Source organism: Microchirus variegatus, assembly GCF_963457635.1.
Source record: "Microchirus variegatus genome assembly, chromosome: 4".
Classification (NCBI taxonomy): Eukaryota; Metazoa; Chordata; class Actinopteri; order Pleuronectiformes; family Soleidae; genus Microchirus; species Microchirus variegatus.
The window spans coordinates 5,036,473-5,048,528 of record NC_139805.1 but is presented as its reverse complement, the minus strand read 5'-3'; the positions used below and the strand labels follow the sequence as shown (position 1 = coordinate 5,048,528).

General features: G+C 41.3%; 1 protein-coding gene across 1 annotated transcript; it reads right to left on the bottom strand.

Annotated features, from left to right (window-relative positions):
• Positions 1 to 224: 224 nt before the first annotated feature.
• Positions 225 to 12,053, bottom strand: LOC310925728 (fibronectin type III domain-containing protein 7-like; the record flags this gene model as incomplete). Its single annotated transcript, XM_083887742.1, has 13 exons — positions 225 to 256; positions 448 to 477; positions 1,684 to 1,944; positions 2,253 to 2,507; positions 3,829 to 4,086; positions 4,540 to 4,797; positions 5,875 to 6,132; positions 7,100 to 7,363; positions 9,480 to 9,740; positions 10,524 to 10,784; positions 10,894 to 11,157; positions 11,868 to 11,883; positions 12,000 to 12,053. The coding sequence occupies 13 exons, from the start codon at positions 12,051 to 12,053 to the stop codon at positions 225 to 227; spliced, it is 2,472 nt and encodes an 823-aa protein (XP_083743868.1).
• Between the last annotated feature and the right edge of the window lie 3 nt (positions 12,054 to 12,056).

The following is a 12,056-nucleotide window of genomic DNA, read 5'->3' as shown; positions in this document are numbered from 1 at the left end:
AGCCAAGACAAATGTGTTGAATAACAGTACGGCTTTTCCATTTCTTTTTTCAGGCTGGCTTCATTTAGATGAGTGAGGACGACACGGGAAGAAGAAGATGATGGAATTTATCTGTGCAGGAGATTCTGTCGAGACAAAACCACAATCATTTGTTGTTGGATATTTAATGCAGAACAACAGGAAGACAAACAAAAAAGATATACAGTAATTATACTCACCATACGCTAGTCCACACTTCTTTTACCTCTGTAGATCACTGAAGAGAATGCATTGGAAAATATTAGGATATTAGGAAAATAAATCATGATATCATATATGTGTATATATATATATCTATATATATATAGATATATATATATATATATATGTGTGTAGTGATCCAAAGTTAAAGAAATCAATTCTACATGCAAAATATATAAAAAAAAAAACAACCTGTGACATGCTTACCTGCACCAATGTTGCTGTTTGAACAAGTTACTACAAGAACAGAGACAATGACAGCAATTAAAACACAGTAAAAATCTAAATATTAGTCAAAATAAGTGAAATTTAGGTCACACACACACACACACACACACACACACTCTCTCTCTCTCTCTCTCTCAAAAAGCAAACTTCGATGAAGTTTTGGCCAAATATTCAATTGCTTAGCTCAACCACATTTTTTAGTCCTCGCAAAGATACCCATACAAGAACACACGCATGCACACACTCACGTACTCACACACTGGTTTCCATGACTTCTGAGGAGATTGCATTGACTTAGATTAATTTCCTGAAGACTTACTCTAACATTAAAGCGGAACTAGACCGGAAGTTCCTATTATCGCTGTTTTTTTGGTGTGTATCTGCGTCATTAGCTTGTTTATGAAGCCTGAAGGTTCGAAACAAACAGTTCAGCCATTGCTGAGAACGCTGTGTTTTATTGTAATCTTAGGGCTCAACGAGATCACTGAAAATCCCGTAAGAGTTACGTAAGCAGCTGTTCTCCTGAACAACCGATCGCCCTGCTCTGGGCGGTAGTCCGGGCACATCCGGTTACGTACATTGAACCGCAGAAGAAGAATAACGTCCGTTGTGGAGGTGTTTCACGAGCAACAGTGTCTTCTGACTCTGGGTCTGACTCCGGTTTAAAGTCATAAAAGGGACTGCGGCGGGGAGTCGTGACGAAGCTATTTTTAAACACTGTTAAAACAATGTTTTGATAATGAGGAGCAGTGCATCCACCGTTCCAGAGGGGGGCGCTGCGTTTCTGAGAACGGATGTGCTGGATAGTACTGGCCAATCACAAGACTCTGTCTTCTGGGGGTGAAAGTTCACTCTGAAATCTCGCAGCAGAAAAACACTGTCAGAAAAGAGGATTTCTATCGGCTAGGTTACAGCAACTAGGAGGTTTTTGACCATAAAAACAAGTTAATATATGTAAGTAGACCTCCATAACTAACATTTATGTGCAACAGGACCACTCTATGTGACCTTTAACCAGAATTGCTGCTGGCCTAATCTTAACCCTGACCCTAGGTCCCCACAACATAAGGAATACCAGGTACACAGACATACACACGCACACACACACACGGCAGATAAGGAAATTACAACACAATCACAGGTTCAATAAAATGTACAGATCAAAATATCTGAGATGTCTGGACGCAGGCAAATGCAGGTGTGTTTCATATTTACCTGAGAACACTCTCACAGAACAGAAGATGCCTTTGCTGCCGTCTGCTGACAGCGGTGCCACCACCACATGATAGGTGTCCCCACACAGGACGTTGGCGAGGTTGCACTTGTGTTCCCCTGGCGCTGCGGTGCAGGTGAAGTTTGTGTTGGTGCTGGACATCTCTACACTGTGGCTGTGGCTGCTGCTGGAGCTGCGCCAATGAACTTGCATAGAGTTATCTGCCATCTTGTAGAGCCTGATGCCTGACGGACAGCAGGCACCTGCGCGACAGAGAGAGAAATTAAAAGTGGGTGTGATTTCACTTAGAGTCACGTAGAGAATAGTACTACTACTGCTAGTAATAACAATAATATAATAAGACATCATCACACCAGTTTTAGCTTCACTTCCATGATTACCTATTCATTTTAGAGTACATTTTAAAATTCTGGTCCTTATTTTTAGAGCTTTATATGGACAAACTCCGAGGTACATTCCACACAATGTCCTTTTAAACAATTCAAAGTTAAACAGATACTTCTTCAGTAAATGTTTGTTGCGTCTCATTGCTTGAAATGGACTGACTCACTGGACGAGAAACCCTCGTACATGCAGTTGGACGTGCGTCCGCTGTGACTCTGCGCCTCCACGGCGACGGTGTAGCTCGTTCCACAAGTGACGCATCCCATGATGCAGTGGGATTCCTGCGTGTGGCAGCGGGCGTGGCCACGCGGCGATGTCAGAGAAGTGAGGAAGAAGTGTGCCCCTTTGGCGTCAGACCATGAGACGTTTGACATGGCCTGGGTCACCTGAACCACTGTTAGATTCTCAGGGCAACACGGCTCTGTAAAAGAAGAGGTTATATAGTGTACGTGTTATTATTCAAATCTTAATGAAAAGGTAACTACATGATAAAGAAAGCGATAAAGAGAGAGATGCTGCACACACTGGCGGGAGGACGTTAGGCCCGTTGACCACTTCTTGTCTTGTTTTCGTAGTTTTTCAATGTTACAGTAAGTGTACAGTTGCTATAGCAGAATTAATTTAACTAGTGTTAGTGAACTCATTTCTGGGACCATGAAAAACGGGATGGGGTGAATCCAGTATTTACAGTATATACTTCTGCCTTTAATCTCTTGACAACTACAGTAAAATACAGGCTTCAAAATCTCCTTATTGTCAAAAATTACACCACTCTTAGGGCCAATTCCAATTCCTATCTTACCCTCAAGCTCAACCCTTAATCTTAACTGGCCCTCAAAACCAAGTGTTGAGGGTTATTTTGTCACTTAGAAATGGGACACCCCTTAAATGCAGATACGTCTTCAGACTGTGGGGGGCAGAATAACGCGAAAGCTGCGTCCAGTCTGTCAACTCCAAAAAAGAAGAAGAACACATTTACGTCACGATTATTTATTACGATCCGTTTAGTCAAGTTATTAGGTTGTCAGTTAGTTATAAGATGATACTCATACAAATACCACAACCACAGACATATTCAGCTGACAGTTACCACACACCACGGCTTATTGAAAAGTAAACGATAGCAAACGACCGCTTGTCCGCACTGGCCGGCTATTGACAAAAGATTGTAAAATATAAATAAATGTTACGCTACAATGACGTAAGTAATCTATAATATGGGCCTAAACTAAGATAATACAATGTTTTTCATCATTTATATATCTCTATTAACAAAGAAAATATACTTCATTTGTACTAGTTTTGCTGCTTTCGGCACCATCTTTGTTCTGTCAGAACACGCAATGACCTGCAGTGGTCCGAGACCACCCTTGCTCCCAAGGGTGGTCTCGGAAAATCTCAATATTGAGGGCGATACAGCCCTTAAACTTGGCCCTCAACTTAATTTTCCTGAGAATCGGGACAGCACTTGCACTAGAGGGAGCGCACATTTTTGAGTTTGAGGGTTAAGATTGAGGGTTAAGCAAGGAATTGGAATTCACCCTTAATCTTTAACTTAAGCCGTGTTCATGTAAACAGATGCAGAAGTTGTAGAATGCAAGGCTGGGTGTTGCAGAACGCAATGCAAACATCTCTGCTCAAACCACTGCAGGGCTGTGGTTCCCGAAAACATTTGTCTTAATGCTAAACACGTGGCCCAGTTGTTTATATCTGGGTCAGTCCAAACCTTATGGGCTACTCACCGGTCTCCAGAGAATCAGAGTAGCTGGGTAAACTCTGACCGGCGTCGCTGTCTGCCGTGACAGTGACTTCAAAGGTAGAGCCACAGGGAAGGTCTGTGACGTCGCAGCTGCTTCCCGTGGTGGTGCAGGTGAGTGTGCCGCCGTCATCTCCCAGTGCGCTCACTGTGTAGTTAGCGGCCCTGTTTGTCGACGTCCAGCTGACGGTGACACAGGTGGAGTTCTGCTCGTTCAGCACCAGGTTTGTCGGCACGCAGGGAGCTGATGAGCATTGAAAGAGGAGAGTCATTCGAAAGTGGGCCCACTTTTGTTTTAGCTGTTATATTTGTAAGGTGACCTTGAGAGTCCTGAAAGGCACCTAATCATTAAAAATAATAATAACAATAACAATAATTCTTCTTCTTATTGTTATTATTATTATTATTATTACCATCATTATTATTCCTGTAAATTGACTAATAATACATTTTCAAATGGGGTCCTTTATATAATGTAATAAAGTTCTGTTTTTGTCACATAGTGCTTTTGTATTTTTGCACCGAAACAGTTCGTACTAGAAAATAAATCAGTATTTTACTCAAAGTGGGAATAGGACAAAGGTTTTTCCTGTGTACAAACCATTTTATTTGAAACTATATAAGACAGGTGAGGTATAGGTGCAAAATGTAATGGGTCATTTGCTGGATACATGATAAACACAGTATGTTTTCCTACCTGTTTCTTTGGTGTGAGCTTGGCATGCATGGTTGCAGCCAACGAAGTCATTGCAGGGTATCACCACCACGCTGTAGGGACTGTCACAGGTGAGGTCAGAGAGGGCGCACTCCGGTGCCGTGTCATTACACAGGATGACCTCGGAATTGTCCACAGCATGAGTCTGGTACATGTCTGCCCCGCGTGAAGCCGTCCACGTGATCTCCAGAGTGTCAGTGCTCACCAAAGAGACAGTCAGATTCTCCGGACAACAGGGCACTGAAGGGAAAGATGAAGACAGAGAGGAAAAGATTAAGTACAAATACTTTGTTACTGTACTTAATTACAAAATTCATGTATCTGTACTTTACTGTGTTGTTTATATTTACATTTCTAGCAATTTTTACTTTTACTCCACTACATTTCCTGTAACTGTCTTTGTTACCCGTTACTACACTCACTAAGTAGAACCATATAAGGTTCTTCGGCTTCATAGGAGAATACCTTTTTGAGGGTTCTACCAAGAAACCCTTTCTTCGGGGAAAGCAAATGGTTCCAGGTAGAACCTCAGCCCTTGTAGAAGGACCCTTTTGGAACCCTTATTCCTAAGAGTGTATCAAACAGTTGGTAATGGTCTGTATTTATACAGAGCTTTTCTAGTCTTGATGAGCTGCTTGTTTTGCCATTCACACGCTGCAACATGGGGTTAAGTGTCTTGCTCAAGGACACAACTCACCATACCAGTGAGCAACCATGGCTCCATCCTAACTCCTCACTCCTTTAATACTTTTACTTAAGTAATATTATAAAAAAAGTGTCTTCAACTTTTAACACAGTCATTTTCTGGTAAGATACTTGTACTGTTACTCAAGTATCCCTTTTAGGTACTTTATACAAGACTGTGTAGTGGTTAGAACTCTTGCCTCTGCAGCAAGAAAACCCGGGTTCACGACCCGGGCCAAACTTTCTGCATGGAGTTTGCATGTTCTACCCGGGTGTGTGTGGGTTTTCTCCGGGTTCTCCAGTTTCCTCCCACAGACTAAAAACGGGAATTAGGTCAATTGGAGTTGTTTGTCTCTATGTGTCCCTGTGATGGACTGGTGACCTGTCCAGGTTGTACCCCGCCTTTTTCCCTATCAGTCAGCTGGGATTGGCACCAGTGCCCCCACGACCCCCATGCGAAGGATAAAGCATTAGAAGAGGGATGGACGGATGATGCTCAAACATAAAATCAGAAAATGAATAGAAATGTATTTCAAATTGGGCTCTTATCTGGTCAGAGAGCAAAAGCGAAGATGCTTGGGCGCCACTTGGGTTCTATCTGTGCGTGTTTACAATACCTGTGCTGCTACTTACAGGTGGTGTAATTGAGATTCTCTCCCGGCGGACTGTCGCCGGCCTGGTTGAACGCCACCACAGAGAGCAGGTATGTGTAGCCACACTGGCAGTGGTAGGTGCAGTTGTTGCTGGTGGTGTTACAGATTTCCTCAACACCGTCTCCTGTCTCGACGAAGGCCTTGTAGCCGTCGGCGTGAGTCACCGTGTCCCAGCTCAGTGTGCAGTTCTCTTCTGTGTCCTCCACATGATGAGTCAAAGACTCGGGTGGGCAGGGGACTGGCAGCACAGGAGAGGAGTCACAATCACACAGGAACAGTGCTTTTAAAGCTGTCAGTGTATTATTCTTTTTTTGTCCCATTAGTGTTTGTCACCTCTCCCCCATAATCAACAGCTATTGGTTGGATTACATTCTGGACCCTGCATTTTTATTATTCCAAGACTGAATGGAAAATATCACAAATATAATGATAGATATGTATCTGCAACAACTGTGTTATTGTGGTAAGGATCCATAGTCTAACTCAGGGGTCTGCAACCTTAAGGATGAAAAGAGCCATTTTTGTCGCCTCGCCACCCAATTAAAATCCATTTGGAGCCGCAAAACAACCCACAAAATGAAGATAACACGAATAAGGGTTTTTATGCAGATATAATGCATAAAAGAGCAATAGTTCTTTTCATTTATGAACTTTAAGAACTACAAAATGTTCAGTTTATACCCAACCTCTTATAAAGTGGACCAAAAATAAAACACATATTGACGTAGACCTGGTTCTTCCATTGTTTCATTGTTTTTGACAAATTATTGAAATTAAAATGAACCCACTTTGAAATAAATTAAGCAAACATTTGGATTGTGTGTAGTTCATACTTGAGAAAAAGTCATGTGGATCCAAAGATGGACAGGACACATCCAAATGTGTACTTAATATTGCATTTTACGTCGACGTTGGATGTGATGCACAACATTTTAAAACACTTTTATTTGTCGCCTTGTTCTCTAAAGCTACAAGGAGCCACTGCAGAGTCGCTGAAGAGCCACATGTGGCTCTAGAGCCGCAGGTTGCAGACCCCTGGTCGAAATGCTACATACTGGTTGGCTCTGATGGAGTAATAAGTCATATTTTGTGCCTGTTGCCCCTCACACACACACTGTTTATTTCTGTGTGCCCCAGTTGTTCTGATTTAGCATTAAAATCTAAACAAGAAAGAAAAACAGCGTCAGTTAGATTAGAGTACTCACAGCTGATGAAGACTTCAGGGTCCGATGGGTAGCTGGGCCCAGCCTCGTTTGAGGCCGTGACCTGGATCATGTGAACTTCTCCACAGCTCACTGGAGACAGGCTACAGGGGCTGGACGTGGAGTTACACGTGAGGCTGTGGTCGCTGGTCACAAAGTAGTCGACGGATCCGTAGACGTCCGGATCGATTGCCCAGGACACGGAGAGTTCGGTCACGTTGTTACTCGTCACCATAGAGACACTGACAGACGACGGTGTTGGAGGACCTGTTAAAGGAGAGGGACACATCGGATCATCACAACACAGGAACACACATCGACATCAAGTGAGGTGGTACAAAGCTTATGTAGATACAATTACACCAGTTATCAGACTCTAGTCTGGACACTGTTTAAATACAGTTTCAGTCTTTATTAAATGCATTTATATCAGTTAACTTGTGGTTCTCACATTCTGTTATTTTTTGTGCAGATACATTATAGTATATCCGTTAGCTCCTTTAGTGTCGTTAGCGCACCTACAGTGGAACTGGAGCGGTCTGTTATTAAAGGAAAAGAGCAGCGCTACAAATAACCAGTAAAAAAAATAAAAATAAAATAAAGTTTAGTGTTACTTTAAAGACTCATTTTAACAACCGGGAGTTACGTAAACATGACGTCACGTGCGTCTTTTTCCGGTCAGTTGCCATGGAAACACGTCATGCGTTGCGTTAACGTTAATGCCATATAGTGCCCAGCAGCACTATATTATTATAAATCATTTTTTAAGATTTTTTGTTATCATGTAATATTCGTGAAACCTTTAAGTTCTTTGCTCCATTTGACAAAAAAACATTAAAACTAGATTCCAGGTTTGATAAACACTGATCAACATTTTAACTATATTTTATGGACAAAAAAATATTTGATTAATGGAGAAAATAATTGACAGATTGATTCTTAAACTAAACAGTATATTTCATTAAACACTGAAGAGACATCTCTAGCAGTGTTTGACAACCACTTTCACTTCAAGATGGAAATTGTGGCACTGAGTCCATCTCTCCCAAGATGAAAGTCTCTGTGAGTAGTGAAAGAGCATTTACATTTTTTTAAACATGGTTTAACTCTTTTCTATGTAGGCTACTGCACTTTATTTTAATTTTTGAAATAATACAATGCCGTTGCGTCATGGTAGGTGCACCGTATATATTTTCCTTTTTTTTGTCCTTTGCCAATCACACCCCCATTTGAACCACAGCAAGTTACAAAGACCAGTTGATAGAGGAGGCTTAGGTCTGCCAAAAATGTTGTTTTACTACTATGCTTTTAATTTAAGGTACCCGGCCTATTGGTCTTTCCCTCCCAAAAGAGCCCCCTCCCCCTCCCCCCGTGGTACTCTATGGAACAAGCTGTGATGGCCCCTCTGTAACCTATGAAAGTTTTGTCTACTAAATTAAGTAAAAAAGCAAAAACACATCCAATAATCTCTCATATTGAAATAATTTGGACTAAGGTTTGCTCGAATATTTAAATTTGATCCCTTTCTAAATGTCTCTTTGAGTACCTGGTTAAATCCTAAATTACAGATTGGTAAATTTCCCATTTATTGGAAGGTAATGGCGGGAGAATGAAGTGATGACATTGGGGGATCTGTATTGTGATGGTTCCTCAAAGTCTTTTGGGGATGTGGTGAGGCAGTTCAGTATTCCTACATCTCACTTGTTTAGATACTTTTTGGGTCTGCTGCATCAAAACGCAGAATTTCTAGATAAAAATGATTAAGGGGTTTGGAAAGGGGCATGAGGCAACTACCTATTATTCTACGATGATTCAGACTCTTGGTGACGGGTGACTATCTCAGCTCTCCAGAGGACACGGGAAAGGGACTTGAACTTGACATTTGGTGACGAAGACTGGAACGGAATTTGTAGAAGTGTTAAAGTAGTCTCAAGGGATGCAAGAGTACGTCTTATCCAATTCAAGATTATACATCGTTTTTTATGGGACTCCCTCCAGATTATTTAGATTGGGATTATTAACCACATCAAACTGTTGGCGATGCAAATCTGAGGAAGGTGATTTAGTTCATGTTTTATGGTCCTGTGATAAAGTTCAACAATACTGGATCAATATTTATGATAATTTGTGTGAGATTACAGGTATACAAGCGTTATTGTATTGCTGAAATAATGAAAATAAAAATGTTAATCACAAAAAATGCACATTTCCACTGCGGCATTATTGTGAGTAAAATCTTTTCACAGTCTGGATGTCAGAGCCCATGTGCTCGTTTATAATAATACATTAATTTTTACTTTGATGTTGTTGTTATGTCTCATGATAAGTCAGTGCTGCTGCTTTTAGTGGCAACAGTGGAACAAGTGTGCCAGTGCCTCCTTACGTGTTGTCTGGTTGACGTCCAAACTCTCCTCTCCCTTTCGACCCTCGGGGTCCCAGGCGTAACCTTTGATGGAGTAGAGGGAGCCAGCGTCCAGGCCAGAAATAGTCATGTAGGTGTTGGAGGTATTGTACTGCATGCTGGTGTTGGAACCAAACTGGAATGTGGACACACTGTACTGGACGGCGTGAGCCACAGCAACCCAGGTTAGGGTGATGCTGTCGTTGCTGGGCGACGAGGAGACGAGCTGAGGAGGAGACAGAACTGTGGAGGAGGAAGATTTGCTTGTGTGAGATGTTGGTTAAAGGCCACAGTTGCGTCATAAAATACAGATTTTAAGAAGTTACTCCATGATAATTAGATGGAAATCTGTGTTTTTTTAGTGTTTTTTTAACTGTCTGGATCCGAATGAACTGATTTCACAACTGAAGTCAAATCTCAAGTCTATCAGAAAAAGTTAAAAGAGTAAAAGTAACATGTGGGTGGCCAGTTCAAATCCCCTGAGTGCCCCTGAGCAATTAATAAACCAATGTTGCTAAAATAAGTTAAAATCTGAAGATCCTTAAACAAAAAACTGCTCATTGTGTTGTTGAGGATCACATTTTTCCCCCCGAGGTGAGAGGTGACACTTTTGTACTCAGGGTGAGTTCAACTCTTTGTGTGATTGTCACTGAAGGGTCAGGTGTAGTTGATACCGATACAGGAGACACCCTGAGGGTCGCTGATGCATTTGTTGGATATAAGACAAACGAGGATTTTGCCTGAAGACGTGTGTGTAAACATTGGTCCACAGTACTCATGGTTCATAATGGAGCAGATCAGTTGACTTCTTGAGGTGCATGATGACAAAAGTTTCCTGCATGGGTCTCATTTCTATAAAAAGCATGAAACTGCCCCATGGGTGTATTTTCTTTTAAACAGTTGAATTCATTCATTTCGGAGGTTTTATTTCCAGGTTGGGGAAAGAAAGAGAGAAAGAAGAAAAAAAGAAAAGAAAAACATTCTTGTTCTGCCCATAAACAAAGACGACGTGAGAGACAACAGTACCTGTCTTTGCAGTCACAGTGGGAGAGGGCTGGCTGCGGCCTCCACTGTTCACAGCCATGATGCTGAGCGTGTACTCAGTGTACGGTGAGAGGGACTGGATCTGCGCAGGGGAGGAAGACACGGTGTCTTCTCTGTAGAAGCCGTCAGAGTTCAGGACACGTATGATGTAGTTAGTGGCTTGACTGTCCAAGGTGAACTCCGCTGTCAGGGTTGTGCTATCCTTTGACTCCACATTCTGCAGGGGATCCATCATCTCCGGGGCTTAAATTATATATATTTTTCAAATAATTAAGCACACGCAACACCAGAATATGTACTAAATGATTCTGTCACTAAGTGTCACTTAGAATGAAACAGAAGAGTACCACACCTGTTGATGACGGACTAGTCGCCGCACTGCTCAGAACTTCTTGGCTACTGCCCAGAGCTTCAACTGTGAAGATATAGATGGTGTTTCGGGACAGCGAGCTGATCGAGCCCATCACTGTGTTTGCACCAAAGAGAGCAAAGGCAATGGGTTGGCTTGGTGAGCTTTGCAGGGCAGCGGAGACCTTGTATGAACTGGCTCCAGAGTACCTGCTCCATCTGAGAATCGCAGTCTTGGATGTGACTGAGAACACGGTCACTGTTAAACCTGACGAGAAAAAAAATGGACATCATTATCTTGTCGCCGCTTATCACAAAGGCGGCATGGTTTATTTGTAAAGCACATTTCATACACAGCTACAACTCAGTGTGTTTTAGACTAAAACAAAAAACAAACTTCAACATAAATAAAACAGATTACACAATAATGGAGAAAAACTTGACAAAGCAAAGGTGACACCTTTGTTTTGTCGAGTTTTTCTTGCACTGCTCTGTTTTATCAAGTGTTTAAGTCAGTGACTTTTAAACTTCTAAAGTTTTGATGTTTTATTGCTGTTTGTTTTTATTGTTGGATGTGTTGTTATGTATGTATATGTTAATCCAGTGTGAGCTATGGGATACTTGAATTTCCTCAAAGGGATGAACAAAGGTTATCTATATCTATAATCTAATCTAATCTAAAATGGAGCATAACATATGATCATGCATCATAAAACAATAATTTATTTTACAGTGATTCACAGAATGAGAAAATCTGCTTAATTATAAGCATATGAGGAAAATAAATATTTATAATTTAATTTGGCCCACAAAGTTTATATTCTTTTAATATTTCAGTAATACATTCTGGACCTAAACAATTTACTGATCAAACATAAATGCAAAATACATTTAAGGTGTTGTGCCTTGTGTATAATCATGTATGACTAATAAAAGAGCTACAGTTTAATATGTTTTTTAAAAAAGAATATAGAGTACCTGATGCTGTCGCAGTCTGCAAATAGAAATGAGAGGACATTAACATTAGTTTGTGTGCCGTTCATGTACTGAACCACTTTGCCTGAATCTGAATTTGAAAAGTGTCTGTTATGGTAAATGTAATTACTGTACCTGTGAGAATATGCCCAGCAAGACAAAAATCACCAGCCACTTCATCGTGCCCATTCT